The 26,718-nt window shown below is 35.4% G+C and overlaps 1 protein-coding gene across 2 annotated transcripts in view; it reads left to right on the top strand.

Moving 5' to 3' along the window:
* The window catches only part of Stat92E (Signal transducer and transcription activator Stat92E), a 193,724-nt gene that overhangs the window by 148,065 nt on the left and 18,941 nt on the right, over positions 1–26,718 (top strand). For both annotated transcript variants that reach the window (XM_089253448.1, XM_089253447.1), the window contains exons 20-21: positions 9,767–9,922; positions 13,678–13,738. In XM_089253448.1, the coding sequence (XP_089109574.1) occupies positions 9,767–9,922; positions 13,678–13,738 (217 nt within the window). The remainder of the gene's footprint in view (positions 1–9,766; positions 9,923–13,677; positions 13,739–26,718) is intronic.

Here is a 26,718-nt window from a genome sequence, read left to right as displayed (position 1 = left end):
TAGTTTCAAATCTAAAACTTGAAACATTTGCTTCAACATTTCTGAAAAATCTATGCACATTCAAGAATTGCACTGTTGTTTAAACACTGAATTCACTCACAGAAAAGAATTTCTTGAATTATATGTAAGCCACACCTTTAATTCTTCATTTGGAAGATAGTTTATATTTTTCAAAATTCATTACATACTCAAAAACTTCGACTTGAAAGAGAACTTTTAGTGAATGAGAAACTCTATCACTAAAATAATGTTTAAGATTCTGGGGCTGCGTAAAAACTTCAACTTAAACAGACATTAACTTTGAAAGATATTCAGCTCATCAGAATTCAACTTGTCATGAATTGACTATAGTTGTATTACATTGTAAGGAGGGAGATTGTAATTACAATTTTCTATCTTTTGACTAATGTGTATTTTAGCTCATTACACAAAATAGTCAATGATGAAACACTACTGGTTGTTCCATTAGACTTTATGTAGAACATTACATGCTGCAATACTTCAAGTGGCTTACTAATGCACCAGGCAGAATTTATATTTAGTTGGATATAGCATATTTATTTGAAAATCTGTCAAATATATAATAAAAAAAACACTGGTTTTTTCTTGTCGCACTGTACTTTGATAAAAAGCAAGTTGAAGCATTCTGAAATATTGAGTGAGGCAGTATTTCTCAACATACATAAACCATATAGAGCGGTTATTCCCAATGTGGGAGCAATTTGATTTTTTAGGGGGCAATTTGGGATTTTCTATGAAGCTAGGAACCTTCAGAACTCCCTTCATTTTTTAAATCAGTTCAAATTTTTAATTTTTATAGAGGTTTTTGATGACTTATTTTATTTTTCTCTAAGTGTTAGGGGTTTGACCAAGAGTTCTTAATGTTTTGTGTTCCATGGAAAATTTGTGTCAGTTAGATTAAGTCTATGGACTCCCTTGTGCCAATAAAAGGAAGAAAAATGAACACCATGAACAACCCTTTAAAAAATAATATTCTGTGTACAGCAATGTAAAAACAATGAGCTAAATGCTCAAGAACCCCTCCCTCCCTCGAAGTCTCTCCGAGAACCCCTGATTAAGACCCACTGTTTTTCATTTAGGCTGGGATTACACTATAAACGTTTTTTATAAAAGTTCTTTTGTAAAATTTGAAAAATGCAACCAATAAATGAATCAGTTGCATTCGATGTAACAATTTGTGTATGAAGATATTTTATCAAACGTTTATAGTGTAATCCCAGCCTAAGTAAAAATAGACAGAAAGAAGGGGAAGCAAAAACTCCTGGTTTTAAAATTTGAGGAGGCCAAAGCAAAAAATAATGTTTCTTCCATCTGAAAAAAACCTTTGTTATTTGACCTATGAAGTTTCACCATGGGGGGACCTCAGACAAAAGGGGACATCAGGATTTAAGAGATGCTTTGATAGGGCACGGCCTAAAAAAGGTTGGGAACCTCTGATAGAGTATTATTTTTATCGACAATTTTTTTTTTGTTAGCAGCCTGCTGCTTTTCACACTTGACAGGTAGCTATGAACAGTCGTATGCACCATGCAGGAGTTAACAGATTTAATTCAACATATTATATGTTGAGAGTAACATTGATTTGTTTTAAATAAAACGTGGACAGGGCCTGTGAATTTCATCGAAAATGCTTTCGTGTTTTCTCTGCAAATTATATAATAAAAAAAATTCAGAGCACAAAATAAAAATGTAAACAAGTGCAGAAATGTTCTGGTAACATACTTTTCCCTTCACTGGAAGGGAGGATGGAAAAACCTTGATTCATAAGAAACAATTTTCAGAATTTTCGATCACCACAAACAAACAATTCTGAAAATCTTTTCAAACTTGGGGATTTAAAACAACTATTTGTGATATTTTAGAAAGTTTTGGGTAGTGTTGGGTCGTAATTGGCAATTTCATCATAATTTGGCAACCGTTTGGCAAAAAGTGCGGATGTCCCATATTTTCCCCTATTCGCGAACCAAATTTCTTGTATTTTTCTTAAGAAAGGATGGTCAGCCTACTTCTAGCTAATATTGAAAAATTGGTGTCCATTCAACCTGCTTCATTTCAAACTGCTGGTAGTAGAACTAGAGAGAAAAATTGTAATGGGGGGGGGGCAGTGTCTGATGTCTGGGTGTCAGACTAGGGGAGGATACGAACTTCAACCTTTTAATATCTCCAACATTACAAGGGTGTCCCAAAATATGTGTTTTCTTATCCAACCGTTCACCACTCACTTATCCAGACCTGCTAACTCTCCAGATTTAGATGGGAGACGCCATATTTTTCACCCATCTTCCTGCTCTTTTTAATTACTGGATTTTCCTTCCAATTTTACTCCAAAAACAAGATTTTCTTTTGATTTTGGTGGAAAAATTGAGTGTTTAGTGCATTTGTCATTTTCTACATATGCATTGGGGGATGAAGAATAAACTAAAGTTGCCAGACAATCGCAGATGGCTAAAATTGTGCAGCACTTGACCGGATGGGTGGTTTTTTTTTTTTTTGGTTCTATAAATGGTTCCTCCATAGAAAATAGCTTGTCTGACAACTGGTTATGAGTTTCGTCAACTTTGGCGAACAGCAATGATTGCACTTGTCTGGCATCAGCCTAAAAACAGATTTTTTTTTTACTTGTAATGTTTTGGAAGCTTGTTGGCCTGCTCACATGCAAATTTCTCGCTTGCCAGTGCTAGATTCAGCATTTATGTAGACTTCCCCAACCCTTTCATTACAGTCCTTTCACGCCTTCAGAATTGCCTGTGCTGTCCTCAGCCATGCTTCCAAATTTGTTTTTGTTTGGTTTGGCATGGCTGGTCTGGATTCTGCTATACATTATGAAAAATATTACATATTGCTGTAGATTATGATAGCTATACAGTGATCTGCGAGAGTTTTATGCCGTCACTATTGTATGCTTATTGCATCATATAAAGCTATCGCCATGCAGTTGCATTGAAAATAAAATTCAAAAACAGTCCAGATAGCATAAAAATTAAAAACAAAACACACAGTTGCCCCTTATTGGAAAGGTGAATTCTGATTGTCACTGTCATATGCTTTCATATCAAAAGTTATTGTTGCTTTTTCAAGACGAGGCAAATGTTTTACATTAGTATATTCTGCTCAGGGGTGCACACAGGGCCTACCTGGGGAGAGTACTTTTATATTTTTTTGATCTGGTCTGGGTGGGGGAGGAGAACCCCTCCTTGAGAGAATCTCTGGATTCCAAAAGTTGGCACATCTGCTTATCTCTTGATTAACCCCGCTTTTTGAAATCCACCTATATGACATTTTCAATGTCAACTCTTATTTTGCTATGTTGAAATCTTCTCATTTTTCTAATAGATTAGACCAGTGGTTCTCAACCTTTTTTTGTCCATGGCCCCCTTTCAACCATTTCTCATTCCTGTGGCCCTTTGCTAACATGAATAATTTTCTACTCCTCCCCCTCCCCTTTTTTCCCATTAGAAGATAGTTATTCAAAAATTGTCTGAAGTATAAATATGTTTGAATTTGATTAATTTTTAATTTATGAAAATAACGAAAAAGCAAAATAAACTTAATAGAATACAGTAAAAAAATAGAATAAATTATTTTCAATCAATGTAAACTCATCAAGTTACTGTACTGGATGAAATTTGTATTATTTCCAAATTAGTTTTTTTTGTGTAAATGATTATAGTTTCATTGATAAATGTCAGTTGTAGCTTCCAAAATACGCATTCTTATAATTATAAAAATCTCAAAAAGTGGTAGCAAGCAGTTTTATTAATTCCATTCTCTTCATGGATAGAAGTAGTAATGAGGGAGTAGCCACACAAATGAATCGCAATTGAAAAGTTCAACCTTTTGCATCGTTTTCAACAATAATACATATATCAAGGATATAGGTTCATGTTGTAGCCCTACTATGAATTTAAAAAAATGAACTAAAATACGTGTGGAAAAATTTTAAATTTGTTTGAACCATTCATTCCAGAGAAATCATGTACGCAGTGACAAAACTGTTCATGAAAACATAATAATGATTCATTATCAGGATTTCAAGCCCATCAGAAAATATAAATAATCAGATTTTCAAGTAAGAAAATTATCAGTTTGTTGACTTCAATTTTGATACGGATCAAATCTGATATTTCGTAGGATGACAAGCTACCTTCAAGTGGCTTTTTGGTTCATAATGTGGCCACTCTCTCGCAGATCAATGAAGCAACGTGTGAGTTAGCTTAAACACAACACAATATTTCACATAACAATCCGTGTTATATTTAATATACAGGGCACATATGTAATGGGGCATATGACATTTCACTGGCGAACCATTGGTCCTAGAGACATACTTCCAGTTGGAAAAAGTACCTGAATAATGTGTAGTACTCAGATATTTGACTCGTGTTGCCAGGGGTTACATAGTTATTAAAATAAAAATAACTTTTCGTGCAGACACCCTGTGCCCCAAAACCCAATTAGAAAGTTGTTTCCCGATCTTCACCGAAAAAATTCAACATTTCTAAGTGCAATATTCAATGAGATATTCAAAGAAAGTTGGGAAAAAACAGCATTAAATGCGGGGAAACCATTTTACCCACATTTAATGCTATTTTTTTCCCAAATTTCCTCAATTTTTAAAAATGTCAAATTATTTTAGTTGGCATCGGAAAAGACAGAGCAACAACTTCTTAATTGGGTTCTTTGGCACACGGGGACGGTTTAAAAAGTTTTTTTTATAACTATACAACCCCTTACAACGTGAATGACATATCTTGGACACGTGATTTGGATACTTTTTCTAGTTGGGTATGTCTCTAAGACTGATGGCTCAATAGATGAAATACAGTCGACTCTCGTTTTAACGAATACCGTTATAAAGGAAAAAAATATTGTTTTAACGAAAACTTTTCTAATTTCCCAGATAAGTTTACATAGGAACAATATAAACATCTGGAATTCCTTTGTAACAAAATTTCATTATTACAAAGTGATTTCTCCAGTCTCTTGGAGTTCATTATAATGGCATATAAGTCTCCCGAATTTTAGCTTCATCCCTCGACCCCCTGAAAAGTTCTTAAATCTCCCGAATTTTTACGAAAATCACAAAAATCCCTAATTGTCCCTAAAAATTCCCTACTTCATTTAAAAAAAAAAAAAAATCCCCTCTTATGAAAACCATCCCTAAGGAATTTCTTGTGGGACATGAAGTCTTTTGCCTCTGTTTTTTTTTCCTTTCGAAATGACGTCACACGTCGTAAATGGGGAAATTCAAAGTTTTACAAACCCTCTGCTGGTAACAAGAAAGTTATTTGTCTTATCGTGCAGGGCAATAGCTTAGCAGCCTTGGATAATAATTCTTGGATAATAATTGAAGATTATAGTGACGCGCATGTGGTCAAAATTTCTTTTGTCGAAGTTACTGATAAGCAAAAGCATGTTTAATCAATTTTGAAGATACTTATTCCCCAATGAATGTCCTTTCATCAAACGTTCCAGAAATTGGCAGACTTTTCGTTTTTGTACAAGTTGTGTTATGGACATAAGCATCGGTCATGGAAAGACTGCCATCATCACTCATGTGAAATGAAAAAAAAACACATCAAGCAAGTGTCACAAAAAGTCAGTGTTCTTCAAAAATTGACGCTTTTTTTTCCTTCCTACCTGTTACCCACAGCTCGTGTGGATTTTGTTATCTGAAAATTCCCCTTTATGACCTCTTCGTTGGCAAAGTGTGGTTATGCGTGAGCACAGATGAAAATAATACGAAAATAATGATCAACAAATTAGCAGATTTATTTAATGAAAGCATATGGATCTCCATTAGAAATCATTTAGAAAATGAGAAGTCCATATCGTGTCTAAGGCCAGTATTACACTATAAATGTTTGATAAAATCGCTTTTATAAAATTTGAAAAATCTAACCAATGAGGTTGTTGGTTACACTCGAGAAAATGCAACCGGTGACCTTATTGGCTGCATTTTTCAAGTTTTATAAAAGGACTTTTACACCAAACTTTTATAGTGTAATACTGGCCTAAGATATACTGACAAAAATAATGTGAATATTATACTGACACTCATAAGAACAAAGCAGGACCCCAACAATTCATATATATACACACTACAACCGTGTGCGATCACGTCATGTTTTGTATATCAGATTGATCATGATCCAGTTATGGTTGAGTTCATTTAATTTGCATGAAAGACAAAACAATCCTAACAATCGGCCCTATCATGCAAATTGATTCAAAATATATATATAAAATACAATTCTAATAACACAATAAATTTTACAGATATAACAAATGTATCAAGTATAATATATAACATTTATACATTACACATATACATTCAAAACATTTTTTTGCAAAAATTGTGTTTTGCTTCTCTAGTCATAGGCTTTGTTAACGTATCTGCCATGTTTTTCTTACTGTTCATAAATTTAACATTAAAGTACTTATCACGAACAGGATTTCTGAGAAAGTGATATTTAATATCTATGTGCTTTGTCCTGTGGGGCTCTAATGGAGAGAGTAAGAAATCGATTGCAGTCTGATTATCGCATAGTAAATTACATTGTCATTTTTAATCCTATTGGTCTACATTCTTTGACTATTTTTTATACAAATTACTACTTTAGCAAACAACAGTAATAAGTGAAATATATTCTGCCTCCATTGTTGACAGACTTACAGATTTATGTTTGAAGGTGCGCCAAAAAATGTGAGATCTGTCAAGTAAAATCAGTGTACCTCCTATTCTGTCATCTCTACTGGCTGCCAAATCAGAATCAGAAAAATAATTCATGTTAATATTTTTAATTTTTGACAAGTTTAATTTATAATCCTTTGTATATTGCACAAATCCTAATAATTTGAATAAACAGTTCCAATGTCTAATTTATTTATTTATTCAAGCATAAAAATTAGTACATATACAATTAAAGGGTTTTCTTGAAATTGAGATAAAATATTTACTGCATAACAGACGTCTGGTCTGATTCTAATTGCAATAAATGAAAGGCAACCCAAAATATTTCTGTATGGAAATTTTGACATCTCTTTTATCTGGTATTCATTTGATGGAGAGTCAAGTTTAGATAGGATTCGATGGCAAAATTCCATTATATATACCAACAGTTACTATTTTCAGTAAATAGTAACTATTAAATTTATAAACTTCTCCTGTCTCTTGAAATTTTACAAAATGTTGGAAAATTTCACTTTTTCTTTTCATTGGGAAAACAAACACTTTTTGAGAATAATCATCTGTTAGGAAATATAAATTCCCTCCACAAGATTTAGTAGGCATTGGGCCACATACACCCATGTGTAATAATTCCAAAGGTCTACTAGATCAAATTTTATCAATAGGTTTGAAAGGTTTTCTCTTAGTTTTTGCCAGTTTGCAACTCATGCATTCTTCCATAGGATTATTTAACAATGGCAACCCTCTTAACACTTGAATTTTTACTCGTATTTTGCAAATAATATGTATTTGCATGACAAAAGCATTTATGCCAATTGGTAATGTTGACAATTTGAAATTATACTTAGAAAACATTATAGATATTTCATGAATATATGAACGCTGATGAATAGATAAGAAACCACCAGTTTCTTCAAATTCAATACCTAAAAGTTTTTGGTTTTACCCAACATTTTTAATTCAAATTTAAGTTTTAAAATAGTTATAGCTTCATCTATGTCGTGCTTATTTTTTCCAAAAATTATTATTTCATCAACATACATTAATATTAGTTTTCCCTCTCCTGTATAACACAATTACACCAATTAAATTTCACAAAGTTTTTTTTTTTTAAAATTGTATCCAGTTCTAAATACCATTCTCTCCCACTTTGATGTAAGCCATAAAAAGGTTTTTTTTAAGAGAAATACATAATTTTTACTGTTGTAATCAGGTTGTGATATAAAAATAGGTTTGAATAATTTCACATACAGATATGCACTCTTTGCATATAAATGATAATGTACCCAACCAAGCATACATACATGCCAACAAAGAGAAAAATAATCGAATGCTGAAATTAATTACTGGGCTATAAACCTCTCATATGATACCCCCTTTCTTTGCCAAAAACCTTTGGCTATTAAGCTTGCCTCATATTTAACAATGTTTCCCTCTTTCATTTAGTTTTGTTGTGTAAACCCATCTACATCCAATAACTTGTTCTTTGGGTGGTGGAGCCCATCAAAAAACTAGCATTGACAACGAAAAGTTTTAGAATTTTTCTCATACCCGAAAATTTCTTCTTCATGGTATTTTGATTCGATCAGTCTTTAATTCTGCGATGTTATCAATGAAACACACATTAGTAAATCCAGTTTTTCCAAGCTGTCCTTGATGAAACAAATCGGTTACTACCTTGATCGGAAAAAAACTAATCAATGAAACCGTGAATTTCAAGACGATCCATAATAAACACTTCCAGTGAAAACTATGACAGTTCTTTTCTGGTGATCGACAGAAACTCTCAGTAATTGGCAAAACGTAGCTCCCATCGATCTCGTGAGCTTGATGAGGGATGGATATGCTAGACCCAATGAAGCTGGCGATCGGTGAAAATACGAAGTCAGAGATCCCAATGATGACCTTGATCGATAGCAATTCCGATGTTGAAGATATTATGGACTGCAAATAGAAGTTTCTGATGAAAATTATAGTTTGCCGATCGGTGTCGCAAATGCAATGGAAAAAGTATGAGCATGTTTGCACACAGGACTTTTTCGCTTTCCAATTCAAAATCGTAACTCAACCTTTAAAATTTCCAATCTGCACTCGTGGCTGGGCCCATAACCCTTGTTGGCAAAGTGTGGTGATGCATGAGTACAGACGAAAATGATTGGCAAATAACCAGATTTATTTAACGAAAGCATATTGATCTCCACTAGAAATCATTGAGAAATTAAAGTCCATATCGTGTCTAAGATATACTGACAAAAATAATGCAAACATACTACTTCACCAAACACCAACTCTGGCCATATCGCTATATTACAATTTACTGCCATTAATGAGATGGGTTGGAAATGAAGGCACTGTCTATCGGTGGTTGCCTCGATTTCGTTAGAGAAAATATCTTATCTTTATTCTCCCTCGGATTCAAACCCGGGACAGCAACCTTCAAGGTGGGAGACAAGCATCTTACCACCACGCCACTTGGGCGTTACACAAACATTATATTGACACTCATAACACTAACAAAAAACAAAGCAGGATCACAACAATTCATATATATACACACACACATTACAACCGTGTGAGATCGCCTCGTGATTTGCATATCGAATCAATCACGATCCAGTTATGGTTGAGTTCATTTAATTTGCCTGAAAGACAAAACAATCCTAACACTCTTTAGATGTTGAATTTTGAAAAATCCCTTCTCTTAGCGATTATCTACATTATAAAATAAAACTACTGATCAAATTTCATATTAATAGCTACAGCAGTTTTGACTCCGCCATGATTAGTCAGCCAGGCAGGACATGTGATGTTTAACATCGTAGAATAACATAATTTTTGTCAAACTTCAGCACTACATTTTCTTGTAAAGGTTTCTGCCAACCAATATTGTATAAATATTCATTGATCATTATACTTGCGCTTATAGTTTGGTAATACAAAATTTCATGGAATATAAAACTAATTTACATTTATATGCATCTATAATTTTCGAAAAATGTTTTAAATTAATTTTTTCCCCACATGTATTCTTATATATGATTTTGCTGTTTTTAGATGGGCAAGATGTGTTCATGGTGCAGCCATTCACAAGTAGAGATTTTGCTATAAGGCCCCTTGCAGATAGGATAAGCGATTTGAAAAATTTGCTGTATTTGTATCCAGCTATACCTAAAGATCAAGCTTTTGGGAAGTATTACACTCCATATGCAGGTACTTTTGTATAACTTAGCTACTCCAGAAAGTTATTGTCTAATGTAATTGGTGATTCATCTTGGAATACATTGGTGTGCAAAAATTAAGGACAAAGCTGAAAAATTAAGGTCGAGTACTCTTTATGAATGAAAGCAGATTTAGTCTGAATAGCGATTCTGGATGTATATCTGGAGAGAGCGAGGAACACACAATAACCCCTCCAACATCATCAAAAGGGGCCGGTTTGGAGGTGGCAGAGTTTTCGTTTAGGAAAGTATCATGCTTGGTACCCGTACACAGGGATGGGAACTCTGTGCCAATTGTGTCACACTGTGCCAAAATTAACATCTTGCACCAATAGTGTATTTTCGTATTTTTCTGTGCCAAATAGCGAATTTTGCTTCAGTATGTCCGGAATTTCGGAAAGAACGGCAAAAATTTTTTGTTCCTGCTTGCTGTGAAATGATTCCTTCAGTGAAGAGCGTTTCATTCCACTGTACTTAAACAAATTCCTTATTTAAACTATCATCCCCTCATCAGGGTTTCGGTCCGTGATCATGCAACTGAAAGATGGTTTGCAATGGTCTTTCAGCTTCAAAGCGCAAATGTGTGTCGGTTTCCGTTTTAAAAAAAAAGGTAGCCACTGGAAGCAGCAGATGTCAGACCTTGTAATGTACGCACTGCGCTTTTGGAAGTGGTCTAGAAAGAGAGTCATTCTTAAACTTGCATGTCTTCATAATTTGCTGTGTGCATTGTCGAGAGAGAGTTGACAGACTGGACTGTGGAAGACCCCAAAAAAAGAATGTAATTTATATTGTGAGAGAAAAGAAAAGCTAGTACCCTGTTTTGACCCGAAATTTGTTTGGTAACTAAGTCATTTTGCTTTGGCTCGAGTCAATCTTACAGGATACAGAAAGTCTTCTGAATTTTTTTTTTTTTTTTTTGTAATTTAAAAAAAAAAAAAAACTCTTTTAGGGATTTTTTTATTATATGCTATGGTTATGTTGTCTAAGGGGTGTGTTATTTATGTGCTTATGTTGTCTACCCTTTTCCCCGTCCTACTTTTTCTAATTTTTAGGGTGGGAGCCCTGAGGGAATCAAGGAAATTTTGAGTTTTTGACCTTCAAAAAGCATTTCAAATTCACAGAAATTGATTAAATTAGCATTTAAAAAATTTAAATTTTTTTTCAATAGTCTTATCCTCCCCCCAGGGCCATCATTTCAACTTTCTCCGAGGGGGGGGGGGAGGGCAAAGAACAGGCACTCAATGTGTATATATATATATACACACACACACAATTCTCTCTTTCTCTCAAAAATATAAATGTCCTGTGTCTCTTAGTTTATAGTGGTAAAATGGCAATTGACCACTTGCGAGATATTTAACTAATATGATTGCAAAACATGCTGAAATGAACAGAACAGGCTTCTTATGTGAACATTAATACTGAGGGAACAGATATTCTATAATGGTATTTGCTTCTTATCTGTACCCATTTTGTACAGTCAAAGGAAGTTTGATTTGAAGAAACTCATTGTTGTACATTATTCAATTCATTTAGCTTTTTCTGTGGATCTTTGCATTTTTTTCTGCATTGCATTTGCTGGTACAATGTCACATGATGAAAGAAATCTTTCTTTTTTACCATTTTACCTATGGACAGAGCTGTAGGGGGGGGGGGCAGAGCACCAAATATCCCAGCCTAGTGGCCCTGCAGGATTATGGGGAGAGCCATTATTTTTCCACAGATTATGCTTTGGACTGAGCAAAAAATTGTTAAGTAGAGAAAAAGTTGGTCTTGAGTACCATGCACACACAAAATTTAAATCGTGGACAAAGGAAATTCCTGCCAGAAATTATGAAATTTTATTACTCTACAAATGAATGTTGGTAAAATGAATTTATTCAGTGTACAACGAGATTGGCATCGAAAAGCTGTCTTGCATATGTATTATATTGCTTGGGATTCTGCGGCTATTTACAATTATTTTTGTTCGTCACACGCAATCTCTTCAAAAATTTCTCATACGTATTATATTTCAAACCTCGTGAGTGAACTGCCAAGTGAAAATGAATCCATGAGTTACAAGAGCTCAAAAAATAATTGTGATAATTGTAAATAATTGTAATAATAATAATAATTGTAAATAATTGCATATAAAATTTTAGGTGCCAAAACAAATTTTCTAGTCACTCTGGCATCTGGAATTTGTCAGACCTTCACACACTAATGCTGAGGAAGTGCCAAAATGAGTCGCGCAAAATAGATTATACCGCTAGCCAAGTACAGCATCATCTACATGTATATTTTAAATATTTTTTTTTCTTATGCAAAACTAAATTCCATTCCTTCATGCAATGGATCCATGGAAATTTTCAAGCCGTTCTGACCAGCAGTTCTTATTCGTGTTTTGGAATCGGAACTTTAATTATATTACCCTGTATATATAGCTGATTATTCTTCATAAATCATGTACTACTGTACATCCTAACCAAATGGTGACCCAGTCCGTATTTCAAGGAATTTCTAACTGAAAATTATTTGGACAAGGATCACCGGCCACTTCACGAACTGGCCAATTTTGGGCTTTTACTACTGTACAGTAGAACCTTGATTAACTGGGGGTAATGTTGAAAATATGTAAAAAAATAATTTAATATTAAGCCTGTTGGTGATATATGGTACGAGATGTGCTACTTCCTATGGAAAGAAAATGAAAATGTCTGAGGTAATGTAACCACTAGTACACTGGTCCTTGTCCTTTAGGAGCAACTGGTGTCTTTTTGGATTATAAGACCATCTGCCCTTAGCGTGACAGTGAAGTCACTGCTGTTTCTGCTGCTTTGTGAAGGGGAGGGGGGGGGGAAGCCTGTAAGATAATACAGCACCACCAGGGCTGCAACTAGATACTTTGGCAGCCGGGGCAAGAATGCATTTTTGTGCCCCCATCTAATGAAGAAGCAGTTAAAGGGTACATTCCCTTCCATCAGCTCCTGGAACACAAGACCCGCCTGCTCCCCCCTAGTTGCGGCCCTGAGCACCACCGCATGTGTGATGTAGTCCTTATTCACAAATTTGCTCGATAGAGCATAGCTTCCCAAACTTTTTGTTCCATCGCCCCCTTCTTCAGAAATGTTTTTCTCTCATTGCCCCCCCCCCCCCAACTCAAGCTAACCCATAGGATCCTATGTTATACCCGTAGCTTCTATCGCCCCACTGGACCTTTCCATCGCCCACCAGGGGACGATATTGCCCACTTTGGGAAACACTGAGATAGAGCATCAGAATATAGCGCAGAGTTAGAAAATGCAGTAAGAATGAGAAATTTTGATACTGTATGTAATTTTCAGCAACTATAATATACTTAGTATGAAAGAAAATTTCTATTCAGGCCACTTTTACGAGATTTTTTTTTGAAAAAACCACTTATATCATCTTATACCATTTAATGATATACCATCAAAATGTATCCCAAGAATAGAAAATGTGGTAAGAATTAAACATTTTTTGGCTCCTAATAAACCAATATGATATTTTTCAATAAAATTTCAAAAAATTATACCTAGGCCAATTTTATGAGTTTTTTTTTTGAAAACCTATGTGGTATAACTAAACAACCTTGATTTTTAATAATAATTGTGATTCTCTCTTATTCCCATGAGATCTCTGATCTGTCATTTTTATTGATGAATAATTTATTGTCTTATTTTTTAAAAAATGTCAAAAAAATATGTGCTGATAATTGTTCATTCTTTTGCTTTTGAAATTCAGAAAATCAACCTTCATCAACGAATGGCTATGTACGACCAGTGCTTGTTACTCATATTCCAGGGTAAGCAAATTCAGACACGATCCCAAGTTTCAATGTGTTGATGATTTTTTTTAAATATATTATCAACTAACTTGTTAGAAGTTACCAGTATTGGAACTTGATACGAGTTGGAAATGATATACTGTAATTTCTAGAAAAAATGTTGCATCATCTCAAGCGCTTTGCTTGTAAAAAATTGCTTAGTAGCTTCTGAAACTGGTCAGAAATGTGTGTGTACTGCATTGCACGTAAGCACCACGCCTGAGGAAGATTTCCTGATAAAATCAGAAATGGGTCATTTTGGTGATGAATATATATTTTTTAATAATGCGAAAATCCTTAACCTTTTCATTTTACCTTAAAGTTGCATGTGGAGGTGACAGTAAATGGGATATCTAAAACTAATATATGTACATGGTGTCGACCATCATGGAATAAGAAAAAAATCATAGAAGTCCAGAAAAAGTTGCAAAATTTGAGTAAAGGTCAGATTTTTTTGCGATTTTCCAGAGATATTTTTTTTTATTTCCCCCCCCCCCTTAAAATCTAGACTTCAGAAAAGCTTCAATATTTTTTCTTCTCTTTCTCAGTTTTTTTTTGCCCTGGAAGGATGGATGGGCAAGTAGCTACAAAAAAGAACAATGCCAATGTGCAGTCACCCCCTACATCGGGGCAGACCCTACCCAAGCCTCGGGACTGCAGCCCTGACAGCCCATCCTTGTGAGAGCCAGGTGTAAGGGCACCGATTCCCTCCCCCCCCCCCCCCGCAAAGGAAGAAAGTTTTTTTTAACTTGCGTCGATCTTTACCTAGTTATAACTAACAATGATATCATACGGTATACGTATGTGACTGAACGAGATAGTTCAAGGGAAGACAAACATCGGACTCATTTGCCACTAATGGTGTTGTGACGCAACATTTAGGCAGAATTTGAAGGAACACCACAGTGTGTTTTTAAAAATGTGTTGCGGCTCCTAGGCGTGTTGAAAATATTGATTTGTGAGCCTATTTATGCTTTGACGTGGTTCTTGTATATGGGAAAATATCTGCCAGACTTTTTGGGAAGCCACCGAAAAACCATGAATTGGGTACCTACAAGAGGCAGCTGATAAAAGAGAACCATTGGGATATGGTGACAAGCTTGTGCATGATTGCTTCGGGTCTCGTGTATAAGAAACGTTTCTTTTAATTTTTTATTTTACCTGTGCCAATGTGTTTTGTTTGCACACAATAATGCAATCAGTAAAGAAATGGGCTAATTTGTGCAATTCTATTTAGACACCGTTTTTTTCTGATTCGCATCCCTGTCTGGCGATGCACGGCAATTAACTGTGGTAAACTGCCGTCGACGGTGTCCTGCCAATCGTTGAACCGATAGAAAAACTGCTGGATCACTTACACCTCACTCCATTCAATGTTATTCAGCTCTTTTGCTCTGTTTTGAGCCCAGTGTTGGTATGCTTCCCAGGGCTTCGTGGCTGTTGTGCACACTGCTTAATATCAATCAATAGTGTGTTCAATAGTTTTGCACTAAGGACTCCTTTTCAACGTGCGCAGGTGTGCCCATGGAGCTTGTTTTGGAAAGTTTCGTTGTATGTGCTGAAGGAACTCAGATATGGAAAAAACATTGGGGGGGGGGGGTTTGGTAGGGTTGTCAGACGTCTGTATATGCGACCCCCATGGTTCGTACGGCCCTTGAAAAAAGAATTCATTTTCAAGGCCTTGAATATCCACAAGTCCTTTAACAGGAAATTTAAAAAAAAAAAAAAAAAAAAAATTCTGCCCTGGATATTCTTAACCCTGGATAATTGGATTTAAAGCATGTTTTCTTCCCATTATTCTTAAGGCGGGTTTTCGTAGGAGCAGGTTTTCAGTGCTTTGTGCAAAGTGAATCTCCCAGCGTGACACGTTGTCCACTCACCTATAATAAGAAAACAGGTTCGACTGTTTTACTAGAGAGTGCAACAAGCCTCACTGCAGTGTTTTACGTCAGGTGTGATTGGCCGACTGCTTCTGGAGGAGTCAAATGTGTTGTGCACCACGCGTTTCACCGATCTTCTCTTCATTTCTGTTTTCTTTCACTCCCCTTCATCGAGCTCGATGCTTCCCTTCAAACTGGAGCATTCAGACGACAGAGTAGCTGATGCCAGGGCCGTGAGCTGATGTGCCACGGTAGGAAAACACAAACGCGTAGTGTGATTATGTAACACGTTTCTGTCAACGCGAAATGATCCAGATCGGTTCATGTGGTGCCAAAAACCTGTTTTGGAATGTTTTCCCCTTTTTATTCTCCGTGTGTAACAATAGTTGGGAACCTTTGGGGAATTTGCCAAACCTGCCTCCATTTCTTATTTTTGAAACATGTTTATATAGTTGTAATTGTATAATCTTTAATAGAATGTTATGTTATCTTACCTTTTATAACCGTGCATGGCTGATTCAATTAGTCTGTGATATTTTCATTGCTCATAGTTCGGTAAAATGTGCGATCGTGATCACATCGCCATTTTAATTTATTGTTGTTGCCATTCTTATTTTTGTAAAAGTTCCTATAAAAAATCTATTGTCATTTATTTACGTAAATTAGATGTTGTATTTTCCTATTGGCTGTGCTTTGATGTGTATTTTTCTGAGATGGTCGGTCCCAGGAGTTGGATCGATCCGTATTTCCTTTTTATAGGTATAAATATCCGGAGCCACTTCACATTAACTCGCATTCGTTCTCGCCTTTCAACTCAAAATACATCACTTTAGGTGAAGGTGGTCGCCTTTGGGTGAGTCATATGAAGAATGAAATAGTTCATCTCTCTGGTGCTATGACATCGCCGGCTGGTTCCGGACCCATCATGCCACATCTCTAGTCAATCGTTGTCGTCCCGGTTCCTGTCATCGTTCATCCGTCCGTCGCATGGTTCCGCATCGATCATTGCTTCCGATCGTCATTTCGGCCGTTCAGTTTGCAGCTCTTGCCGCCACGTGAGGCTTCGTCTCGGATCGTGACCTTCCGTTCAAGGTCGATGACGGCACGGCTCGTGTGACCCGACAATGATCGCCGGACTCCTGCAGTCAGACTAGATTAATGAGACAACGGACTTGCATTGGTGTACGGTATGAAAATTGAGAAATAATTCTGTTATTCGTAACCTATTTAATTGTTAAAGAATTAATAAATTTACTTTTGTTAAAAACTAGAAATTTCTTTGAAATCATTTGTCTCTCTCCTTTGTGTATCGATTGCACGAGAGATCCCGTGTTCAAATCCCGGTCGAGCCCCCAAAATTATATGCAACAACCCAGCATAACTACCCAGGATTCTGGTCTGGCGAAATCGGTCACACGAGCCGTGACGCCATCGACCTTGAACGGAAGGTCACGATCTGAGAAGAAGCCTCACGTGGCGGTAAGAGCTGAAAACTCGACGGCCGAAATGACAATCGGAAGCAATGATCGATGCGGAACCATGCGACGGACGGATGAACGATGACAGGAACCGGGACGACAACGATTGACTAGAGATGTGGCATGATGGGTCCGGAACCAGCCGGCGATGTCATAGCACCAGAGAGATGAACTATTTCATTCTTCAGATGACTCACCCAAAGGCGACCACCTTCACCTAAAGTGATGTATTTTGAGTTGAAAGGCGAGAACGAATGCGAGTTAATGCGAAGTGGCTCCGGATATTTATACCTATAAAAAGGAAATATGGAACGATCCAACTCCTGGGACCGACCATCTCAGAAAAATACACATCAAAGCACAGCCAATAGGAAAATACAACATCTAATTTACATAAATAAATGACAATAGATTCTTTATAGGAACTTTTACAAAAATAAGAATGGCAACAACAATAAATTAAAATGGCGATGTGATCAAGATCGCACATTTTACCGGACTATGAGCAATGAAAATATCACAGACTAATTGAATCAACCATGCACGGTTATAAAAGGTAAGATAACATAACATTCTATTAAAGATTATACAATTACAACTATATAAACATGTTTCAAAAATAAGAGATAGAGGCAGGTTTGGCAAATTCCCCAAAGGTTCCCAACTATTGTTACATGTGCACGTGGAACCGCTCAGCCCGACACAATATGTAAATCGCCGGTGGCGTACTCTCACCCTCACGGGAGCTCAGCTATATATTGTAGGCTGGTTTTTTTCCGCGTGTATGTCGAGATTGTTTTTTTTCCCCCGAGATTGCCTGTTGTTATTTGTCGGCCGTTTTATTTATTTATTTTTATGATCGTAAATGATCTTGTTTTTTTTTTCCTTGCAACTTTTATGGAATAAAAGCTAGAGTTCAAAATTAACTTCCGATCGTTGTTTTTTCTGCAACTCAGTTGGCACGCTCTGGCCCCCATTGGTCGTCCCCATTTGGAGTCGTTGGAAGTCATTAAACTTTTGTACTAGGTATTTTTTCTGGAGGACTTGAGAAATCAATATCTTAAAAAAAAGTTTTATAATTTTTGCTTAATTTTTCCATAATTTTTCCGAAATAAATTTGGCCTTTCGGTCCGTAAGTGAGCGAAGCTACCTCTCTGTTTAGTGTCAATAAAATATTGATTTTTTTTAATTAAGGAGTGATGTGGAGCACTTGTACAAGGTTCTTTAAAGAAACAAAACAAAAAATGAGTGGCAAGTGTATGTACTTTTAATAACTTATGGCTGAAAAATCCCTGCTATCAAGATTTGCTGAGTGTGCCAGACAAAAATTCCGCCAAATGCAAGTTTTGCTTCAATGTGTGAATCTGTGCTGAAATCCATTGAGCTTATATTACTGGAGGGAGTATGACGCAGGGCCATAACAAAGATTTTTGTATTGTCTTGCCTCCCCCACCAATTCGGAATTCGATAATTTTATAACGGTTCTCACCTAAAAACTGCCACACGGGACAGTTGTCCCCCACCCTTTATAGTTCGTTTCAAGTTAACATTGCAGTAAAGGGGAAGCTACGAGGGAACTGCATCACACGTTGCTATGACAACGGAAGCCTTTCAACCAATGTGCGGTCACGGTAAGGTATGGCTGATTCTCACCAATCTCACTGAGAAAAATCTTTTTTTACATATAATGGTTACTGATATTTTAAATTAATTTTAAACAAATAAAGATAAGATTGGTTCAGAACGATATTTTTTCAATTATTCAAAAAATTGAAATATTCTGCATAAATGATCATCGTAAGCCAAGGCCATAGTGCGGGGGGGATACTTGGGGGTTTGCCCCCCTCAAATGTGAGAAAATGGCCCGAAAAGGATGGCCAAATTTATTGTTCTATCCCCCCCCTCCCCCGCTCAAACGAAATATCTGGCTATGGGCCTGTTGTAAGCCTTCAATATATGGGAACTATATTTTGCGGCGAAGGACGGATAATCCTTTGGTAATCCCCTGTCAACAGTTCCAGATAAAACTTCTGCTATTAGTCAGCGAGCGGAGCATGATAAAAGCATGCCCAATCCCAACTGTGGCAAAGACAAGAATGACTTGAATGTTTACTGAGTGATCTTTTTTTTTTCTACCCGTCTTTCAAATTAGATCCCATGTTGGTCAATAAAACGGCAAGATTTTCTTAGTTATTTTAAAATTTCATCAAAACTGTTATGCTGAAAAGCTTCAATGCAGGATGTAAAACTGATAACTTGACGAAGGTGACTGGTGGGAACAGTGAAATAAGAACGATTCAAACTTTTAATCAAGCTAGTTATTTTATTAATTGGCAATATGATGAATGATTTTGGATTTATTTTATTTCTTCTATTGGTTATCTATCAAGTCAGTTTCATGCCAAATTCTACACGTTGGGATGAAGATTTTGAATTTCCCTGTGACTGCAATTGGTCTTTATTGCGCGCTGTTACAAGAAATATTTTGATATTCCTTCGAAATTTTTTTTAGCCTGCACGATTTGCACAGGACTTGGTCAAGTTTTATTCTGGGGAAGGTGGGAGGTGCCTCGGTCCTTCTTAACAGACAGACTTCAGGTTGTTGCTGCTCTAGACACTACCAATTTTGCTGCTTCTTTGAGATACTATTATATTTTATTAATTTTTTTCTGAAAAATCATGCCCCCCACCTTAGTTTTCAAAATGAAAGCCCTCTCTTTACTGTCTTTCTAAATATGGTTTTGAGTATGGGCCTACTGTTTCATACCACATTCATAACAAATGAGATGTCATAAAAATTTTAAACTGTAATGGTTAAACTACATCATGATAATTTGTAACTGTGATCGATTTCATTCAACCTTCTTATTGTGTTAATCAAGTTAATTGTGTTGCAGAATTATAATCAAAAGCTGTGATGCCACATGTAAATCTTCCAAAACTTTTGAATTGGAAGTGGGAAGAAAATCTTTTTTTTTTTCAAAATTGCTAGTGTTACTTTATTTAAGGGGTGTCATGACCACTGAAGTAAATTTTTCAAACATGACTTCAATTGACTGAAAAATATTTTATTCAATTTTGAAAATTAAACGCAAAAAATTTTGTGTTGATCTGGTTAATTTGTTTTTCGAAATAAAATTAAAAGTAGATGAATTATAGTGTAAACAAACGTGAACAAGAAAAAACTCTGATTGCAGTTTTTTCAGATTACAATTTTTGAGCTCTCCCATGAGAAAAAAAACTGCTTCACACTGGAAATTCTGAAATTTTATAGAAATATTTATACGATGTGTCAGTAAAATAAGCCATGAACTTTGATATCTGATCATTTGTTAGAATTTCATGCATTTTAAAGTTAAAATGTATAAATTTCAAAAATCTGAATTCAAAATTTTTAAAAAGTACTCCCCATAGGTTAATTTCTAAACCTAAGGAGTTCATTTTACTAACAGGTGGTGAGTAAACATCTCTGCAAAATTTCAGAATTTATGGGGGCGGCTCTATTTTTTTTTAAAATCTCACTGATGAACAAACTGAAAATCAGTTTTTCACAAGGAATCACGTGTGTAATTATTTGGCAGTCAATAGTTACCAACCCGTATAAAGTATACAGGGTGTCCTGTTGGTACTTATTCAGCCTTTTTTCCATCAACTGTTCATGGTAGTGAAATGGTTTTAATTTGAAAAATGCTCAGAAAGTGTTCAAAAATAACTCTGCACCAGTGTTGATAGTAAAAATACAATGTGTGATAAAATCTGTATTTTTATACTGTCCTCTAACTTCCAATTAAAAAGTTGTTGCTCTGCCTCTCCTAAGGCCAGCAAAACACTTTTCATGTTTCTAAGTGCAGTATTCACTGAGATATTTGAATTCAGAATGAGAAAAGTTGGAATACAACAGCATTAATTAATGGATGCTTCTTTTCCTTATTTATGTGGTGAATTCAAATATCTCAGTGAATATTGCAGTTAGGAACATGAAATGTTTTTGTCAGCCTCAAGAGAGGCAAGGCAACAGCTTTCTAATTGGAAGTTGGAAGACGGGAGGAACCATATTAGAAATGTAAATTTTTTTTACCTTATGACACTCTATTTTCATTATCAAGTGAATACCTGAACACATTTTGAGTATTTTTCTTTAATTAGAACCATGCCTTTATGATGAATGGTTAATGAGATGAAGACAGAATTTGGACTTACAGGACACCCTGTGTATAATGTATAGCCATAAGTCAGTGTTTACTTTAGAGTTGAGACATTCTTTCCAATATTTTGAAAAATACTGGACAGATTGTTCTATAATTTGAGCTACTCTAATTTCAGCTTGTGAACATAATGCTTGAACTCATTTTCTAGTGAAGATTCAGTCACACGAGTGTTTAGGGGACAGACAAAAAATTAAATACGAAAAGTTTTTTCTGTCAATTCTGTAAGAATAAAAGCCTGCAAATGATTTTTAACTTTCACAAAATATTTTACTTGCTTTGAATAATGTTTGTACATATTTTTGTAAAAATAGCATATGTATTCACAAAGATATAAATGTTTCTTTCAAAAATTCTTATTTTCATTGAATGCTTTTTGTTTATAACATGGAGTTATAATCTATTTTTACAAAACTTACAGAAAATTTGACAACACACCATAGTGGAGTTGGAAGTGAAACAATTGAATATTCGATGAGATATGAGCATTTCAAGGAAATCAGTTTTGAGTACGCGTGTGCAGAAAATATCTATTTGATATTCCAGCATCAATGAAAGAAAAATTCTAGTTTTAATGAATGATAATTAAAGCATTAAAATGAAAAAATTCTAATTTTAATGAAAGAAAAATTCTAGTTTTAATGAAAGATAATTTCAGTTCCAAAATAAATGAAAGTTATAATTCCAGCATTAATTAAAAATTATGTAATTAATGAAAGGTAATTCCAGCATTAATAAGAAATAATTTCAGCATTAGTGAAAGAAATAATTAATAAAAGAAATAATTTCAGCATTAGTGAAAGAAATAATTAATAAAAGAAATAATTTCAGCATTAGTGAAAGAAATAATAAAGAAAATTATTCCAGAATTATTGAAAGAGAATTCCAGAATTAATGAAAGAGATAATTCAGCATTGATTCAGAAGTAAGGAGTCCAGATCAGACTCATCTCGACTGCATCAAATCCAGGAAGTCCTTTCAGATAAAAGTGTTTTGGTGAAAGCTTTGTTTCTGAAAGAAGCATCAGAACTTTTTGAATGGCTTTCTGACATTATTTGAAAAAGAGGAGCCCCTCATACACATTTTGTATGATGAGCTAGGAGCTCTTGTTAGAAAAATTATGGCATTTTTCCTGAAATCTGAACATATTCAGAATGTTAGAATTGCTGAACTTCAGAATTTAGCTATAGAAAGCAGTGAGAACTGTAGGAAAAATGTGGTTGTTGGTGCTGAAATAGAATCCAATCTTGCTGAGTTGGGGGAATGTTCTCAACAAAAAATTTCTATTAGGTGCTAGATCATCAAGCACTTGCTCAAAGTTTTACCTTTTGAAAACACCATGCTGGAAAAAAAGTATTTGCATCCCATTTTCCGACTGGAAAACTCATCATTATCATGCATTAAGTAGATTGTTTCAAAGCTACCGCCAGTTTGTCCTTTGAATACCCCTGTTCTCTTGGATGAATGGATTTCTCTGCAGTGTGAAGATATACATGTGAGTTATCAAAGGTTAGATAAATATTGGGGGTCTATATTTGATCTGAAAAACTTGGATGGAAGTGCAAAGTTCAAAATTTTGCTTGTGCTTGTCAAAGCCTTAATATGTCTTGCCCACATGGAAATGCAGACTGCGAGAGGGGCATTAGTGTAAACAAACATTTCCTGCAACATAGATCAAATCTTTCGGTTGAAAATATCAATGGCATTAGGCAAATAAAATCTTATGTACAGCATTCTCGAAATGCTAAAGATATTGATGTCGATGCCAATCTTCTGAAAGCTGTTCACAGCTCGCATCAGAAGTACCAAGACAGACTTCAGCACCAAAAAACTTTTGATAAGAAAGTTCCACGACCAGATGAGAATCAAAGACTAAAAGCAGAAGAAAGGGAGTTGGAAATTCAGTTGTCATCATTAAAAACTATGCAGAACACTACAGAGAAAATGATAGAAGTGGGGATAAAGAGAAGAAACTTTGTAGACATCGAAAGTGGGCAAGTTCGTCTGAAAACACTGAAAGAAAAAAATGTGTAGTGTTCTTGAGAAATTGGAGGAAAACAGAGTCATGAGTCAACAAAATGTCATGAGGTTTTTTTTTTTTTAATGTATGCTTATTTGTTTGATTTGTAAACTTTTACTTTTTCTTCTTACGCCCAGCTTGGATTATGACTTATAATTTTTACGTCCCTACAAGTGGATGCAAGTTTTATCAAGCGTATAAAACTGATTTTTGATGCCGGAACCCCATAACTGGTTAAAATGTTCAAAATTGAATAATCTGATTACCTCGGTTCAAAAAATTTTCATTTTTGACAATGGTAATAATGATTACCATGAAATACTGCTCCGAATTCACAGATTGCTGCTCCGAAACACTAAATTTACTGCTCCAAAACTGCTCCGAAAAGAGTCAACAGCAATCCCATTCCTGCATAGGCGATTGATGCTACATACAAAATCAGAGATTGAGGTATGGTCTACAGAATTTGATGGAGGGTTGTTCCAATCAATAATTGTACGAGGGAACTAAATTTGAAGCAATGTGGGGATGTAAAAAAAGGTATAAGTTTTTTGGGGCGATTGAGTCTATTGGAGAAATGTAAAGATTTGATTATATAAATGTAGTTAGTGTCAATGTTAAAATAGCCATGGATAATTTTGAAAAGTAATTATAGGCGAGCAATATATTTATGGGAGGTAAGTGGAACGATATTAAGTTGGCGTTTGAGCTGTGTGATGGAAACAGAGGAAGACCAGCAGTTTAAAATAAGTGGGTAGATTTATTTTGAATAGATTCTCTCTCCGGCTTATCTGTATTTTGCATGTAGGGATCGTAAATTTTGTAGGCATTGGAGAGGACAGGAAAGGTAAAAGTTTGGAAGCATAGATGCCGGAGGTGGCGGGTGGAATATATGAGGTTACGACAAAGGAAAAACGTTTTTGAAGGCATTTTTAAAATATATAATCCATGTGGTGGTTCCAACGAAGGTCGGCAGAAATTATCATACTCAGGTATTTGTAATGGGAAACCTCTGTGATTAAAAAATTATTAATTGAGTAAGGAAATTCGAGGGGAGATCTTTTACAGGTGACTCTTCAGAATTACGCAGTTTTTGCCAAAAGTGCTCCATCCAATGCTGATCCTTCTGTTTATTTCATTAATGATTTTGTTGTCCATGGTAATTTCTTGTTCCAGGTATACATAGCTTTCTGCTTCTATCTCTGTGTTGTTGAGCAAGATTGTTCTCTTCAACGCAAAGGGGTTGAACATAACTTTAGTCTTTTGCAGATTCATTTTCAAGCCCACCTGAATACATGCCTTCGCCAATTCTTGTGTCATTTCTTCTAGTTCATCTGGATTACTGCCTATCAACAAAATTTAAATTGATTTTAATTGAGGAGGGAATCATGGACATAATGCCAAATGATACAAATGTAGTAGATTGCAATTGATGATTCTGCCAAAGCAGAAATTGTATTGTTTTTAAAGTTATTTGGAGGGTGATGTGTTTGGACCATTGGTGGTTTAGTAATTTTTCATTTGCTTAGTTTGAGGGTTCTACAAGTAGACTAGTCATTAAAAACTTCTGCCAGGTTGAAAAAAAATAATTTTGTATTTACTACTCTTCATGGTCTTGCACAGTAACTAGCATTCATCGTTTAAAATTATGGTGCACATTTTGTGTTTAGGTTAAACAGTAGTTTGCATAACAAAGCAGTTGGGTACATAGACCTATTCTAGGTTTTGTGACTGATGATACCTAATAGCATTAAATTTTATTCTGTATTTTTAGGTCGTGCAGAGACACAAACAATATTTACAATGCTTGAGTAAAGAGCTAGAAATAAAGGGGGTCATTTGTCAAAACGATTACAATGGCATTGACGACTAAAATTTGAACAAATCCTTTTTAAAATCGATGGACAGCACAGTAAAACCATCCTTGACATATTTATATCAGACCTTGTAATTTACACATTTTGCACTGTGCTGTCAGCATGATATCAAAAGAGTGTCATTCTTAAAAACTTACATATCTTCATAATTTGCTGTGTGTATTGTATATATATTGTGAAGAGAGCAGAAAAAATTATCTGTGGTTGCTAAGACCCTATTTTGGCCAAAAAAAACTTTTTTGTATCCAAGACATTTTTATCATTTTGCTTTGGCTTGAGTCATTCTTACAGGATACTGAAATAGTGTGCTGTGAAAAAAAAATTAATTTTAAAATTTTTCAAAAAAAATATAGGGATTTTTTTTCAACATTATGTCATGATTATGTTTTATAGGGGGGTACCCTTCCCATACATCATACCTTTTCTAATTTTTAGAGTGGGAGCCCTGCGAATGAGAAAAGGTCACAGAAAAGTCCCCGAAAAGTCACAGAATTTTGTTTTTGGTATTTAGTTGACACCCTGTCATGGGAAACTAAGGGAACACTGTTCATGGGGGTGGGACCTAAAGGGGAGGAGGAAGGTCAAAGAGGGGGTTAGCTCTAGAAAAAGTTTGGGAGAGATGCCATTAATGTTGGAATCCCAAATATATTTGGTGTTTATAAGGGAGAAGTTATGGAATAAGTTGACCTTCAAGCCATTATCACAGAATTTCTGGGAAGTCCTAAAAATTTGACCTCTCAGGTGAAATGTCCTCGGAAACTGAAAAGCAGCTGTCTTTAAAATTATAGGTGTTTTTTAGAATTTCAGATTTGACTTTGAATTTGTTTAATTTAATTATTGAAATTCTGGATCCAAGGCTCCTTTTGGAGCCAAGTCTATGGCAATGATCGATATCGGATGGTGAAATTTCAATATTTAATAGTTTGGAGCAACATTTGATTATTTTAGATTCGAGAACAGGTAGATTCAATGCCTGAGGCTTCCTCTGGGATACCACGAAAAATCAGATTGGCGTGGCAGGAGCAGTCCTCCAGATCTATTACTTTGGAGGCGAGTGAGGAACAAAAGTCTAAAGAGAGGTCGGAAACTTGGAATCTTGAAGATCATCAATAGGGAAAAATTTCTCTTCCATCACACTTAAACGTTGAAACAATCAATTTAATTGTGCGTTGAAGGAATCCTGTTTCTGTGAGAGGAGTAAGTTTGTCTAGAGGCGATTTAAGTATCTTGGATAGTTGCGAGGAATGAAGGAGTCAGGGGAGTTTTCTGGTGGTCTGGCAGTTACAGAGATAGAATTGGATCTGGTTTGAATTTGTGAGGGAAGAATAGAGTGGTTAACTCTAGGATCGGGGTTGGACTCGATATCGCCGGAGAGCAAAAGAAAGAGTAACATGTGAGTAGTGGATGGGAGCGGGTGAAGAGACGATATATTGAATGGAACAACTTTACACAAAAATTGGCGGAGGTAGGGAAAATCAGTAGCGAACATATTATCTGTG

This window comes from Pholcus phalangioides, unplaced genomic scaffold (assembly GCF_987345545.1).
Source record: "Pholcus phalangioides strain wild (caught in Gottingen) unplaced genomic scaffold, Ppha-v1.0 ptg000039l_1, whole genome shotgun sequence".
In the NCBI taxonomy this organism is placed as follows: domain Eukaryota; kingdom Metazoa; phylum Arthropoda; class Arachnida; order Araneae; family Pholcidae; genus Pholcus; species Pholcus phalangioides.
This window is presented reverse-complemented; position numbering and strand designations above follow the sequence as displayed.